The sequence below is a fragment of the Nyctibius grandis genome, chromosome 1, assembly GCF_013368605.1.
Source record: "Nyctibius grandis isolate bNycGra1 chromosome 1, bNycGra1.pri, whole genome shotgun sequence".
NCBI lineage: Eukaryota > Metazoa > Chordata > Aves > Nyctibiiformes > Nyctibiidae > Nyctibius > Nyctibius grandis.
In genome coordinates, this window is record NC_090658.1 from 120815179 (window position 1) to 120828858 (window position 13680).

Below are 13680 nucleotides of genomic sequence, written 5' to 3' on the forward strand. Positions count from 1 at the left end.
AAGATCATACTTCAATATTTTAAAACCACACTGACGATTTGTAAGTGCATGAACTTTGTTTTATTACCTCTATCATACAAAAGATTTATGCATCAGAAAGTTGTATTTGAGATTCTTTGCATTTACGAGATCTACAAAGCATAAATACCAATGTTTCGTTTTAACTTGTAATCACACATAACTCTCCTCAGTTACATTCCTATTACATTTAGTTTCAGGTGTATTTGTTTTGCAACACCATGGAAGCTAGAAAATGTATATTATCACCAACAAAAAAAAGCTTTTTTTCTGTCCAATTACCTCATCATCTTCTAGTCAAAATCTTGGTATTCAAAGAAGCAGGATCAGAAATATTTAAATATTTAACTGCACCCTGCTAAAGTTTAAATAAATAATTTTCTGTTACTGCAGACGTTCTCACTAATCAGAAGAGCTCGTTCCCTGCATACCTATACCTTAATAAACATACACCGTAATCACTATATTTGTATTTACCTGCTTTTCAGTTCTTCAATTCGTTTACGTAGCTGTTCATCGTCTTTTCCCAGACGTTTTAACTCAGTTTTGAGACGATTATAAACTACCTATGAAGGAAACAGGATACAGCAGTTTAATAAATAGAAGCAATAAATAATTTCAAAAAGAACTATAGTTTTGAGTAAAAAAACCACTAAACTGCATCAAAACAGATAAACATAACTTGAATTTCAAGAATGTGAAAAAGAAGGAATAACACAGTTAACTTGAATCATATTTATTTTGACCTAAGCTTAACACTGCTATAAACCCTACGGCCCCCAAACAGAAACTACTTGCAAGTCAGGCACAAAATTGCACTTATTTTGAACTGCACTATGGATTCAGGAAGCCTAGACACAGGTGGAGAAATACATATGGGTAGAGCAAGGACAAGATTAAAGCGTTAAATTGGTATGAACTTTGAAAGTTCTTTTTGCCTACCTCAGTTTCATTGACTGCTTTTCTTCTTGCCTGCACATCAGCCTTCAAAGAAACACACTGAGGATGCAGAGCTTGTGCTTCTTCACTTACTGTTATTAACTTGTCTTGTAACGCTTTGTACTTCTGTTCTGCTTCATTCACTTTTATCTTTGGTGCAAAAAGAGAATGATACACAAGTAGTAACGAAGCAAAATTTTCTTCAAAACCTCTTAATGCCACAGAAGAAAAACCTCTTAATGATACAGAAGAAATCTCTCTCAAAAGAATCCATCCGACATGTCTCATTTGCTTTTTTTTGTTAAAAAAAAAATAAAGCAAGTCATTGCCACTATGGATATGCTAAGATGAAAATTAATAAAGGAATATACTCAGGAAACCAACAGACTACCAAATCTGTGAAGTAAATAGCAACCTTCTTTTCTAACTTGTGATTTATGCAAACACAGGACTCTTACTACAATAAGGCCAAGTACCATGATATCGGAAGAAATGAAATCAGTATCTGGACAATGTTCCTTTAACAGTACACGGAATTGTTCAGCCACAAAGTAAAAATGCCTCAATTGTAAAAAAAATACATACTTCTTTGTTTAAAACATTAAAAAAAAAAAGGAGTGTCAATTCAGAAAGTTTGGAGAAGGAGTTTTACTAGACGAAAAGTTCAAAATAATGATGCAAAAGATGTATTTTATATGTGAATCTCAATGTTTGGGAAAATTATTCTTTCTTGCTACCTACAGAAGTTTTAAGTACCATCCAAAGAGGCTGTTAAATTTCCACGTCTCCTGAAATCAGACACTGATCTTTCCTACAGGCAATGATACCCAAGGAAACCTTCATGACACATCCCTGAAAGATGCTCCAACGTTACAGAAATAGGCATCAAGTAAGTACCCTCAACAATAAAACAGCTTAAATTACTGTTCAGTGGTATATGCCGTGCTAGTCATCTCAAATTCCCAGTCAAAATAATATAACCCTTACCTGAAAGAAAAGTATCAGCATGAAAACCACACACACATACCCCTACTAAACAACAGAAAACAAAATGCCCTAATATTATCATCCAGCGAAATGTGGAATGCAAATGTTACTGTCAAGTTTTAGATGGCTAAAAAAAGTGTATAAATGGGAATGTTCTCAGCTGCTTGTGAAAAGCTAAGATGGCCAGTTTCAATACCTTACAAGCTAAAGGGCAATCATAGTTTAAATATTATTTTTATTCTTGAGTCAAGGAGCCAAAACTAGAGTGACATATGGTTTAAACCATATACATGCCTGGCATTCTTCTACCTTCTGAACAAACTTCCCTGTATTTCCTTCTTCAGCAATGATGCCTTCTTTGATCGGCTGTATTTCTTTTTCCATCTCACCCACCTAAATAGAAGCATATATCAGCATATATCAGAATGTCCGCAGCAGACTGGGAATAATTTAAAGTACATTTCATATGAGGAAAAATATTTTAACAAAACATTTACCACTGCCCATGCCATTTTATGTTTCAAATCTTCAAGACGATTTCGCATGTCATTCACAAACCCAATGCTTTTGTAACGTTCCTTTTTTTCACCATAAAGCTGCTTAAGTTCTTGAAGACGCTAAAAAAATAAAAAAAGAAAAAGAGAGGTTCAGTCGTGAGTGCAAAAAGCTGTGATACAATATGAAATCTTGGAAAGATTTTTTTTTTAATTTAACGTCACTGAGAACTAATCAAACCAAAGCTATGTAGTTTAACTCCTATAGTTATTGCAGTGCTCAGATCTGTACTAATAATTACTTTTACATACCTCTACTCCTTGTTCTATCTGAATACATGTATTTTCTTTTGTTTTCATAATAGAGGAGTAATCTTCTTTCATTTGTTCTAGCTGAGTTGCCTTCATAAAAAACTAAAAAGGAATAAAAAGATGCAGATGTCAGATTCAGCAGCTTTTAAATAATTACCATAGAAAGACCACTCATCCCAACCTCTATGCATGCTGAATCACAGAATCACAGAATCGTCTTGGTTGGAAAGGACCTTTAAGATCATCGAGTCCAACCATTAACCTGACACTACCTAGTCAACCACTAAACAATATCCCTAAGCACTACCTCTACTTGTCTTTTAAATATCTCCAGGGATGGTGACTCCACCACTTCCCTGGGCAGCCTGTTCCACTGCTTGATAACACTTTCCATAAAGAAAAGTGGGAGAGAATTGGAAGGGTAAAAACAAGAAAACTTGTGGGTTGAGATAAGAACAGTTTAATAAAGCAAAAACTGTGCACACAAGCAAAGAAAAATAAGGAATCCATTCACTACTTCCATCGGCTGGCAGGTGTTCAGCCATCTCCAGGATTAAGAATTCTGAATTTTATTTCCTCCAAATACCACCTCTAAAAATTTGAAATCAGTATTTTAATGTTTAATCAAAGTGTTAAATGATTTTTCTTACCTTGTACTTGTCACCTTCATTTTTAGACTGTAAAAAGTGCTTACTCATCTCTTGGGTTAAAACAGACACAGGATTATCTACCTGTAAAAATAAATTACTTTCATTTTATTTTAAGTAAAAAAGTTCTCATGTAACTGCATATCCGTGAAAGTGAGCAAACCATCTCCCTGTTCCATGCCCAGCAATTCAGTTGTAAGCTGAGAGAAGCAGATCCAGAAGTTAAGATTTCTACTCCTCTCACTCCTTTTTTATTTAAAAAAAAAAAAACACAAAACCACAACAAACAAACAAAAAATTAAAAAGTCCAACTCCAGCAAGTAAAAATTAGAACCACAACTAAGGACAACTAAGGAACTGCTTCCAGGAGGATAGCTGACTTCTAGAAAGACAGTGCCTGTTTTTTTCCATTTTTTTAACGAGATCAGCATTAGAAATTCTGTCCAGTGCTGTTGAATTTCTCATTATTTAATTGATCAAAGTATTGCATTAAATGCAATGAATTGCCCCATATATTCTTACAGAAGTTTACACAAAATAAAATCAACACATATTAACAGAAGTTTATATTACTTGAAAGGCTGAATATGTTGAGTATTTTAAACTTCATGTGCACTACCTGATCTTTCCTTAATCATTTGAGCAGCAAAAACGCACTCAAATTTCTGCAACAGCAAAAACTGAAATAATGAGCAGGAAAAAAAAAAAAAAAAAAAAAAAAAGATGCTCAGGTATGAAAGAAACCTACATATGCTAAGACTTTTATTAACAGGATACATGACTCACGGCTGACAGATGATATCAAATACTTCTCTGTCTGGGACAGAATCTTTTCCTGCTTTGTATGACGCATAAATTTGAATGTTCCTTTGCCGTTGCATTTGATCTCAAAAGAACATGGAAGAGGTGAACCTCTTTCATTTAACGAAATGCAACATTGCTTTTTAATTAAAGAATTATTACATCACATGCTGATGTCTTAAATTGCACAGAATTTAAACACTATAACAATTACCTGTATATTAAAGTGATCCAGTATTCCTATGAGTTCCTCTTTCTTTGAAGAAATTAAGGTCCCTAATGGTAAAAAAAGAAAGGAAAAATACCAATAGGTCCAAAGTAAAGAGACATCCAACACCCTAGCCTTTTGTTCAATCTAGTGGTTCTTGGTAAATGTAAAAAATGAGATTAGTATTTCTGTAACACAGATTTAGTCCTAAATGAAAAACAGTTTGGTTGGGTTTTTTAATCTTTCTGATGTATTTGCATTTGTACAGAAAGACTTCTAATTAAAGACCCTCCTTGCCTCATAAACCCTCTGTGACAGAATTTAGGTAAATCAGCAAATTCAACAAACTCAAAAAGACTAAAAAATATGTTCAGCCTCATCACACAAGCAGATTTTCATAAAGACAAATACTGTATGACCTCACATCATGCAGAACCTGACGCAACTGCTTTTGACATGCTAAAATACTCTTAGTCTAAGGTAAACACAAAAAAAATGGACATGATCCTTGAATGATAAATGAAATGAGAAACATCACCCTTTACTAACACCAAGGCATTTAAAGCAATGAAAACATTTAAAGAGCTTCTAAGACTGAGAACAAAACAAACTACCACCAACCAGATTTGCTTTTCAGTCTATAACTTCTGCTTCCATCCAGATTAATGCGCTGATTCACAATAATAGAGCTACCATACGCTTCTGGTTTAAATGCATCTCTACCTTGGTTTCGTAATGTTATGGTAATATCTGCAGAACTGAAATAAAAATAATCAAAAAAAGACAACTAAAATTAGTTCCAAATCTAAAATAATAATAATAAAAAATACCAGAACATTCTAATTTTCCACAAAAATTGTCATGTCTTGTCCAAGTCACAACTGGAAGTCAGTCATAGTACCAATCGGAACAAGACATATTTATGCTGTCTGAGCCAAAACAGCATTGGAGACACATGGCCAGAAAGGCTGCCATACACTGACTTGTTTGCACCTTCTGTGCTTCAGATAAATCATGAGCCAGAAGTAAATAGTTGTGAAAGCACATTTTCCCAACCCTTCCTTCCCATCTGAGTGTCCCCACCTTTAGGTTACAGAATCAAGTTGCTTTTTTGGTTGTTCTCTTGTTCTTAAACTGGCTTCTGTAGAAAACAGTTGCTTAGCTTCTACAGCCATCCCTAACCAAAGTAATCTATAGCAGAATGCTCAAGGCATTCTTCTAGAAAAGATGAGATGTGGTTTCAGTTCCGAATTCAGATTTTCAGCTTCTCAAGTGAATGCTGAAACATTAAGTTATTATACATAAGGAAGCTACTGCCAACAATTTTACTCTACCTACCTCTGAAAAGAAAAGCCTGGGGCTCTAAGTTACAGCTTTATGTAAATGTAGAGTTTTAAACCTCCACTCCTATCTTTTTATTGATTCCCCTAAACATGTTATCTCCACTCTTGCAGCAGACATGAGTCCACCTCCTGCATGTTTAATAATGTATGTAAAGGTCTTTATATTGTATATTCATTCATGTCACCAGAAAGACAGAAAAAGAATTAACCTCACTGCTCGCAGAATAATGATAACTAGTTTCCTATGAATTTTTTCTAATTAATTCTTCTGTAGGATATTCAAGTACATCATGTAAGTAATACACAAGAACTGGGCAATACGCAGGACATATCGTGATGTTAGCTAGTTTAGAGATAACGGTATACTACTGGTAAATTACTAGTAACATTTGTAATGTGTTTTTTGTTTGCAGTTTTGGGTGGTTTTGTTTGTAGTTTCAGGGATTTTTTGTTTAAATATGGTCTCCAGTGTTATGCTTTTTATTCAAATCTGGTAGACCCAATAAGAGAACAGAGAAAATGAAGGTGAACAGAAAACTGATCAGCTAACCTGAATCACAATCACTCAAAATGTTCAACCTTAAAACTAAAAAAGTTTTACTTACGTCTCTCCGTCTCGTACAAACATTTTTAATGAGGAACCTCTATTAGTTGCAGTGGCTTTTCCACCAAGTCCAACAATAAGAGCAGTTAATACAGAACTTTTTCCACCTGTAATAGAAGCATTGAACTTTTTTAAAAAAAAAAAGTTCTTGTAACTCTTTATCCAGTTCACCCATATTATAGATTTTTGTTTGACTGCTTATGTATTCAGGCACTTAAAGTCCAAATTTTGTCTTTATTAAACAAACATATAACATAGCAATAACTCCAGAAAAAAATAATCATCACTTCCAAGGTTATCCCTTAAAAAAAAAAAATAAAAAAATAACAAACACAACATGCTGAGCCATACTTCTGTTACTTCTATTCAGCAATTTGCATTCAACAAGATGTCCTATCTCAGGAGAAAAGAATCTCCCCTTCCTTACAAGCACACAGAAAACATGTATACAACAAAAGAAATCAAACACACATTACCATTTATATACCTATCTGAAAGGTTTTAAGCTCTCTTTCAAAATGTATGTTTAATTTTTGAAATTCTCTCTCCAAAAGAAGTGACCTGGCATAAGTAAGTATCATTTCCTTCTCCTATAACAGTTTCTACATGACATATACTTGGACAATTACTGTGCATTTAATGAACATACGAGTACATTTAGTTTAAATATAAATGTATATCTGATTTAGCTATAAAAAGATTTATATTCACATTATCTTTTGCAAACCTCCAAATTTAAGACCTTACTTTTTCACCAGCCTTGAACTACTGGGATAGACCTGTGTCGTTCCCAAGTCCAAAAGTGAATCCATCTCTATTCCTAAAAGATTGCTAGCAATCCTTTTTCAAATAAAAATTGTATCTTCTAAACTATTAACAAAAGTGTTCTTTGACAAAGAAATGATGCAACTAATACTTACTTCCATTGTTTCCAACAACAAAATTGAGATTTGATCCAAACTGAAAAGGCCCCAACATCGAATGGCACATAAAGTTCTTCAGCTGGATACTTTCAATTATCCCAACTTCCCCCACAGTCTAAAGAATTAATAGTTAAAACTGGTGTTATGTATGCATTTTAATGAGATACAGTTTATCTATTTTAAATATAATGAGAATTCAAATGACAGTGTGATATAAAACATCAACGGTTACAGCCTTCAAGGAAATCAGACGGGTTTCATGACACGAGGAAAATTTGCTTGCTACAGAGCAGTTACGTAATAAAATAAGAGGAAAACAGTTACCAAAGCAGATGACTCACCCATAGTAACTTTCAGTTCTCCCCATAACTGACTTATAATTAATACAATATAAAAGATTAAGAGCATATATTGTATACAGTTTGCAGAGAGGTAATAAAGAGCATCATAGAAAGATTTTTTTGCTACTTGAATAAAACTCTCAGTGAGAATTCTTGGCACAGCTTAGAACGAGGGAAATTAAATTAGATCAGGAAGGGGGAAATGAAACTAAAAGTGGGACAGCCCACTGTTCAACTGGTGAAGTATTGTTTTGATAGGAAACTTTAGTTTTATCACCAGTGTTTCAGAAAAGCAATGTTTTCTAGGAAAGCAAAGTACTCAGGAAAAATAAACAAACCAATGACACAGAACACCTGCTGTGCAAGAAAATGAAATGAGGAAGAATGCTTCTGTGTACCAAAAATTAATGAGCGTCTTATAATACACAAAAGAGTATTTGCAATCTCAGAAATTATTTTTTTAAAAATCCTCTATCAATTCGGAATTCAGCTATTACAGAAAAGCCAAAAAAAATAGTATTCCTGTTTTCAAGTTTCATTTCCATCAAATATGCATTTCAAACACTAGATTTTTTTTTTAGTCATTTGAAAGTGTCAGCTATGCAAAACAAACATGTATTTGGTGCTTTTTTTATTAAATAATTTGTTTTCAAAATATTTTCTCTGCTTTTACCACAAACCAAAATCAACCATAAACCAAATCTACCATACTTCTATCAAACAAAATCTGTTTCCTTTATTCGGTTATTTGACAACTTCAGTAGTATTCATTTTATAAAACCAGGATACCGTCATTTTGATTAACAGTTATAAATAACTACATGATCCAAAGGAAAGAAGGTAAGAACGAACTCATGCAGAAGTCCTCATCATAGACATCACCTCTAGTTTCTTTCATATTGGTTCCATTGAAGCCTACATGCAAGACATTTATTTCAACATCAACTAAGGAACAGAATTTTTTATATCAACACTTTGTTATATCTCCCCTCTCGACTTTTTAAACAACTTACCGACAGTGAAGAGAAATTACTATCAGCTGATGACTGAGAATTTTCTTCTTCGCTAGACTCATCACTGTGTTCATTTGTGTATTCTTGTCTCTTCCTTTTATGGGATCCAGGCTTTGAAATACTTTCTTCCTTTCTCTTACCCATGAGTACTGAAAAATGAAAGTAATGAAAGATTGTAGGTTTCAGTCTTCTAGATGAAAACATACCTACAGATGATAGCACAGACACAGCAATTTATTTACTTTGGTAAAAGAAATACCAAAATCATAGCAAACGTTGCAACAAAAATACTTTTTCAGAACTGAAATCTCAGTGAATTTAAGCCTAAGCTTACTACGAAGAAGTTGTATTAGAACAAAAGAAACACAACTTCATTATTCTAATCAAGCTGAATTTGTTTGTTGATTAACAACAAAATCAACCTTGATTCTCTTTTCCTTGGTACATTAGATTTCAGGGTATTTGCTAGAATTATTTTTGGTTAGTTGAATATTAAGTTGTAAAAAGTACCTAACTATCATAGTATGATCACCAGCATCAATGCTAGTTTGATTAAAGTGAGCTGCGCAGCCAAAACCAAAATATATTAATTATATGTGGTTGACAAATGCCTAGAAAATTAACATGCAGAACACCTAAAAGTAGAATAAAGGAAAATTTAGACTCACAGCATTGTTCCTGTGCTGTTTCTTGCACACAGCCACCCTGCTTTTGTGAGGCAGGGTAATGTGATCGCAGTAAACAAAATGCTGTTATTTTTCTAATGAAGGATAACAATTGTCTATATAGTCAACATACTTATATATTGCCTCTACAAATTAATAACTAACAGCACTAATATGACTGGTCAGAAATGAATCTTGCAAAAGTAACAAGGTCTACTAAAGTCACATAAAGCTGAAACAACAAGCATCAAGATTAGTCAAAATCTCACATTTTCTGTAACTGTAACCTTAGGGCATTGTTTTTATTCCCCCAAAAGTACCTACTACATTCTTCATACCTAGAGTCCCAAAGCACTACACGAAACATGGAAGTTCACATACTTTTGCCCAAAGTAGAAACGAAGTCCTGTTTACACAAAGGCAATCCACAATCTTTTTATTTGCCAGTAGTTAAGTCACCTACTGGTAAGTGACCAAAACAGGCTAAAATTGACATCAGCTGCATAGTTTTCCGATGTCAAAACGTTTCTGAAACGGGAGTATGTTCTCCTACTCAGAAAACTTCATTTACTAGAATTTAATCTAGAGCTCCCTTCTAGGAAAGATGGCAACCAACTTAAATGCATCTCACCAGTTTGAGCAAAATTCAGAGGCATTAAACGTAACTAATATCCACTGCTATAGAGAGCTCACTGCATGACACACGGCTTAAGTTTCCCAACCATTTCACCATGCAGATCTGTACGTTTGGGTCGTTGCGGAGAAAGAGAGCGCTTCTTTGAGCAGCTTCTTTCACTTGTGCCAAGCTTACGTTCTGGTCAAACTATAGCTTGATTTCAACTGATGAAAGGTCAGATAGCTCATACTATTAGGCATCACAGACAATAGCATTTATTATACGAAACACCAGAGACATTAAAATTTGTTACACCATTACAAAGAGGATTTAATTTCTGTTCTAGATTTTCATTGACTGTTTTATAAAATACAGTGTCTAATAATTCCCTCATTAATTTTCTTTGACACAGCATCTAAATGATAAAGAAAAAATAAAATGCAACTCTTTCCATTAAGTGCCATGAACACAATTCAAAGCAAATGCAGAAATGCAATAAACTCCCCATCTGACATTCTTGCAACAATTTTGTATGGCAGCGATTTCAGATCGAATACTGTAATATGTCCTTTAAGTGTTTACAGGCAATCTGACAGAGCACTGGAACAGGCTGCCCAGGGAGGCTGGGGAGTCTCCTCCTCTGGAGATATTCAAAACCCGCCTGGACACGACCCTGTGCAACGTGCTCTGGGTGAACCTGCTTTGGCAGGGGGTTGGACTAGATGATCTCCAGAGGTCCCTTCCAACCCCAACCATACTGTGATTCTGTAATCTGCCACTTCCATTTTATGTTACGTAGTTTAAAAGCATACACATAGAAACCAAGGAGCAAATACACTTCGTGAATCAGTTACATACCTTTTGCTATGCTACTTTCGGTTTCCTACATAAACATGCCTTTATGCTTAAATTACTCAGACCAGGAAATAGTCACTTGTATGCTCTTGAAATTTATCCATCACCCAAATATGAAGACAAGCATTCATTCAATCTGCTGTTCCATTGAAATCTCTCTCTAGAAAGAAGGGAAAACACAAGATTTAAATGTTATAATTACTGATGTCCAAACTAAAGATCAGGGTATGACTTCCATTGCTACACCATTTGGACATTTAAGAAAAAGAAAGCGTAAGAGTGGAAAACAGAACAAAATAACCTAGAAGACAACTCACTCGTGTAATCTAAGCATGACGAAGGCAAAGGACAGAACAGTCTGCACCCCAGAACTCTTGAAAAGCTAGTACTGAAAACAAAACTTAACTAAAACTGCAAGCAAACTTTATTGAAGTAGCCTCAGAAACTATTATGACAAGTACCAGTAGATGTAATACCTACACTGAGTACAAAAAAGCGGGAAGGAAAGAGAAACTGACTACAGGAACAAGGAATCCACTAATACGACTTCACAAGAAACAAAGCTTTAAAAGCTAAAGGAAGAAACAATCAACATTAAAAAAAAAAAAAACAACAAAACAAAAACACAGAAAATGACACATACATTTGAATTTTATCTTTAGATCATCTTGACAGTTTTGACAGAAAAAGTTTTTTACATTAATTGCTCTTGCACCAAGAGACCCCTAATTTTCTTCACTGAGTTTTCAATTGAAAAAATAATTGATTTCAGTCTCAGCACTACTTACTATGACTTTAACAACAACTTGGTAATAACTATTAAAGGCAAAGGAAAAGCAGCCAACCTGACCTATCTGAAGGTTAAGATGTGCAATACTATATTGGAAACAATTAAACTGGCAAAAAACATACATTAGTACAAATATTTTAAGATATGTAATAGACTAATGGGAAGCCAACAATGGACACTACTGACAGATGTTAACAGAAGGGTTTTTTCAATGGACCAGGCATCATATTTAAAAATTGAAGTCTAAATTTATGCTTCTATTGCAATATAAAGTTGGACTATGCTAATAGAAACATGTGATAACAGAGTCAGGAACAGCAATAATTCAAACGAGAACTCGACTGTTATTTGGCAAGACAAAACAACAGCACTGATTCAATAGAGAAAAGGAACTTTACTATCGTGGAATGTAAGAACACACAGTTAGGAATAAAAACTGGAGCTATAAAGTGGGAAAAAACAAGGGCAAGACAGATCCAATTATAAAAACATCATAGAATCACTACAAATTATTAGAAGTAATTCTTATGCATGTAATGAGAGCATGAAAGAAAAACACAATCCCCAAATGTGCTGTATAAAACTATTAGGACTATTACATGTTATAGTAAAAAAGTATTTACTCTGTTAACATCAAAGTATAAAAAAAACAGACGCCGTATCCACTGGAAGCAATATGCACTAATGCCCACTGATGTTCCAACGTAACCAGTAGCATCTCTTTCCACAGCTCCCATTGCAATGCAGCTCTACAACTGTTTTCCCCTTTCCCTACCTGGCTGGTCACAGTCAGCCTCATCCAGAGCAGACACAACCAACCTACTGCCACCAAAACCACTCCACTGCCTTTCTAGCAGCCCTGTGTTGGCCCGGCGTCCATGTAAGGTAGGAAGAAGCTGCCACTCAAAACACCTACTTTAACCACTCCGCACCCAGGGCAGTTACAGCCCGGATCGCCTTTAGTCCAGTGAGCAAAACAGGTAGAGAAAAGGCAGCAGAGCAGATCTATGGTGGGAGGAATGCAAGATAGGGAAGAAGCGAAGGTATAGGGTGGGAGAAGAGGAAGAGGAAGAAAAGAGTTGTGGTCTTCTGCTAATGTACAGCATGCTACATTTGTTTAAACAGACACGACAACAGTGATAAATAAATCACCAATTAACTCTAGCGGTTTACAACAATGAAAGAAGGGAACATACACTACCTGCTGTACTCAAAAGGCACGTATTTCAGAAAATCAAGGCCAGAAGCCTAGCCTCATACACAGCAGTGGAGTGCCATATATTTCTGGGGGCTATGCGAGCCAGGTGTCCCGTGTTAGACTACATGACTGACATTAACGACTCCCCTCCAAATACCCTCACAGCCAATGCATAAGCAGTCTATACCCTCCGATCGATACGCTGGAAAAGCGCAGCCTGACAAACAGCAGCACAGAAGGGAGCTCCACCTCCTCTACGGGGGGGGGACAAAGGAAAGAGGGGGCACAAATCCCCCCCGCTTGCACCCCCAATCCCGGTTCTCTCTCACTTGGCCTAACACTTTCTCCGGACGACCTGAAGGACCCACTCGCCTCCCAGAGAAGCGACACCAGTCCCTTCGCGGCTGGAAAGCCCGGGGCGGCAGCCGCTCCCCGGTCCTTACCCGCTTCTCCCCGCTTGCGCATCGGCAAAGCCGAGGAGCCGGCGGGGAGCCCTCACACCAGGCACAGCAGCCATGCTCGGCTGCGGGGGGGCAAAAGCCACCTCCGACTGCTAACGTGCCCCCACAAAACCACCTGTGAAAGCCACCCCGGCGCGGGCACGAGCATCGCGGCGGGGCGGGGGCAGACGGCGCTACTACACCGCGACCTCCCTCCCAGCCGCCCCCCGCCCCCAGAGAGCAGAAGCGCGCCCGGCCGCGGCGGCACCGGCTGCCAGGGCCCCCCCAGCCCCACGCAGATCGCCCGCCCCTCACCCTACCTCTTCTCAAGGCCGCCGGCTCAGACCCCGCGAAGGTACCGAGCCCCGCGAGGCGGGAGAGCCGGGTCCAGCAACAGTACGGCCACCCCGGTGCGACGGAAGAGAAACCGCGGCGCCTGCGCGCTGCCGCCCCCCGCCCGGAGGGGGCCGTTACCTTGAGCCCGCC

The 13680-nt window shown here is 36.8% G+C and overlaps 1 protein-coding gene across 2 annotated transcripts in view; it reads right to left on the minus strand.

Annotated features, from left to right (window-relative positions):
* Window positions 1-13670, minus strand: part of SMC6 (structural maintenance of chromosomes 6) — a 36987-nt gene extending 23317 nt beyond the window's left edge. For both annotated transcript variants that reach the window (XM_068424441.1, XM_068424512.1), the window contains exons 1-13: window positions 13515-13670; window positions 10770-10926; window positions 8631-8779; window positions 7274-7391; window positions 6355-6460; window positions 5028-5164; window positions 4413-4474; window positions 3401-3481; window positions 2751-2852; window positions 2442-2561; window positions 2239-2337; window positions 961-1107; window positions 496-584 (exon numbers count right to left, since the gene is read on the minus strand). In XM_068424441.1, the coding sequence (XP_068280542.1) occupies window positions 496-584; window positions 961-1107; window positions 2239-2337; window positions 2442-2561; window positions 2751-2852; window positions 3401-3481; window positions 4413-4474; window positions 5028-5164; window positions 6355-6460; window positions 7274-7391; window positions 8631-8774 (1205 nt within the window). In that variant the 5' untranslated portion in view covers window positions 8775-8779; window positions 10770-10926; window positions 13515-13670. The remainder of the gene's footprint in view (window positions 1-495; window positions 585-960; window positions 1108-2238; window positions 2338-2441; window positions 2562-2750; window positions 2853-3400; window positions 3482-4412; window positions 4475-5027; window positions 5165-6354; window positions 6461-7273; window positions 7392-8630; window positions 8780-10769; window positions 10927-13514) is intronic.
* Between the last annotated feature and the right edge of the window lie 10 nt (window positions 13671-13680).